Source organism: Colobus angolensis, unplaced genomic scaffold (assembly GCF_000951035.1).
Source record: "Colobus angolensis palliatus isolate OR3802 unplaced genomic scaffold, Cang.pa_1.0 Scaffold263, whole genome shotgun sequence".
Classification (NCBI taxonomy): domain Eukaryota; kingdom Metazoa; phylum Chordata; class Mammalia; order Primates; family Cercopithecidae; genus Colobus; species Colobus angolensis.
The window spans coordinates 523,456-525,360 of record NW_012115855.1 but is presented as its reverse complement, the minus strand read 5'-3'; the positions used below and the strand labels follow the sequence as shown (position 1 = coordinate 525,360).

Sequence of the window (1,905 nt, the reverse complement as noted above, 5' to 3'; positions counted from 1 at the left end):
TAGTGGCTCATAACTCACACCTGTAAACTCAGCATTTCCTGAGGATCACTTGAGCCCAGGAGTTTGAGACCAGCCTGGGCAATAAAGTGAAACCCCATATCTACAAAAAAACAAACAACAACAAAAAATCAGCTAGGCGTGGTGGCATACACCTATAGTCCTATTTACTTGGGAGGCTAATGCAGGAGGATCACCTGAGCCCTGGAAGTCAAGACTGTAGTGAGCCGTGACTGCACCACTGCACTCCAGCCTGGGCGACAGAGCCAGACCCTGTCTTTTAAAAAGCCGGGCACAGTGGCTCATGCCTGTAATCCCAGCACTTTGGGAGGCTGAGATGGGCAGATCACCTGAGGATGGGAGTTCAAGACCAGCCTGACCAACAATGGAGAAACCCAGTCTCTACTAAAAATATAAAATTAGCCAGGTGTGGTGGTGTATGCCTGTAATCCCAGCTACTTGGGAGGCTGAGGCAAGAGAATCGCTTGAACTAGGGAAGCGGAGGTTGTGGTGAGCCAAGATAGCGCCACTGCACTCCAGCCCGGGCAACAAGGGTGAAACTCCATCTCCAAAAAAAAAAAAAAAAGTTAAAGAACATAAATGTCAAGTAAAAAGAAATTAGATAATTATTTAAATTTACACAATTCAGTCATTAAAAGCTACAATGTAAAATGATCCACATGTATCATTACGGAAAGGTGCTTATTATATGTCATATAACTCACCCAATACAAACTTTTTGTATCTCCACAATACTTACTTTCAGCTTCATGAGCCTTCAGCAGAGACACAGGCATAGTACCTTGTCTAACATCCCAAATACTCAACATTCCATCTTGGCCACCAGTAGCTACAACATGCTGTTGGTTGGGATGTCTATCAACACAGTGGAGTGGCACTCGGTCACCAGTCCTTTTGTGGGAGATAACAATGACATCAAAATCAAATAAAGTATAATTTATCTTTGTGTAACACAGGAAACACGTTTTTTTGGTTGTTGTTGTCGTTTGTTCGTTTTGAGACAAGGCCTCACTTACCCAGGCTGGAGTGCAGTGCTGCAATCATTGCTCACTGAAGACTCAAACTCCCTGGGCTCAGGTGATCCTCCCACCTCAGCCTCCTGAGTTGCTAGGAGTACATGTGTGTACCATCATGCCTGGTTAACTTTTTGTATTTTTGTAGAGATGGGGTTTCTCCTTGTTGCCCAGGTTGGTCTCAAACTCCCAGGCTCAAGTGATCTAGCCACCTTAGCCTCCCAAAGTGCTGGGATGACTGGTAACTATACCCAGCCTGTTTTTTTGGTTTTTTGAGAGATAGGGTCTTGACCAGGCTTAGTGGTTCACGTCTATAATCCCAGCATTTTGGGAGGCCAAGGCAGGTGGATGACTTGAGGACAGGAGTTCAAGATCAACCAGGCCAAAATGGCGAAACCCCATCTCTACTAAAAATACAAAAACTAGCCAGGAATGGTGGCACATACCTGTAGTCCCAGCTACTTGGGAGGCTGAGGCATGAGAATCGCTTGAACCTGATAGGCAGAAGTTGCAGTGAGCCAAGATCATGCCACTGCACTCCAGCCTGAGCAACAGAGTGAAACTCTGTCTCAAAAAATAAAAAAAATAAAAAAAAGACAGGGTCTTGTTTTGTCACCCAGGCTAGAGTGCAGTGGTGTTATCTACAGCTTGCTGCAATCTGGGCTCAAAAGAGCCTTTTGCCTCAGCCTCCCAAGTAGCTAGGACTACACGCACATGCTATGGTGCCTGGCTATTTTAAGAAATTTTTGTAGAGATGGGGTCTCACTGTGTTGCCCCAGCTGGTCTCAAACTTCTCACTGCAGATAATCCTTCCAAAGTGTTGGGATTACAGGCATGAGCCACCATGCTCAGTCAAGAAACATGTTTTTTTTTT

The 1,905-nt window shown here is 45.1% G+C and overlaps 1 protein-coding gene across 1 annotated transcript in view; it reads right to left on the bottom strand.

The window, feature by feature from the left end:
- NUP43 (nucleoporin 43kDa) overlaps positions 1–1,905 on the bottom strand; it is a 20,389-nt gene that overhangs the window by 8,782 nt on the left and 9,702 nt on the right. Inside the window, exon 6 of the mRNA XM_011947376.1 lies at positions 758–909. Within this exon, the coding sequence (XP_011802766.1) occupies positions 758–909 (152 nt within the window). The remainder of the gene's footprint in view (positions 1–757; positions 910–1,905) is intronic.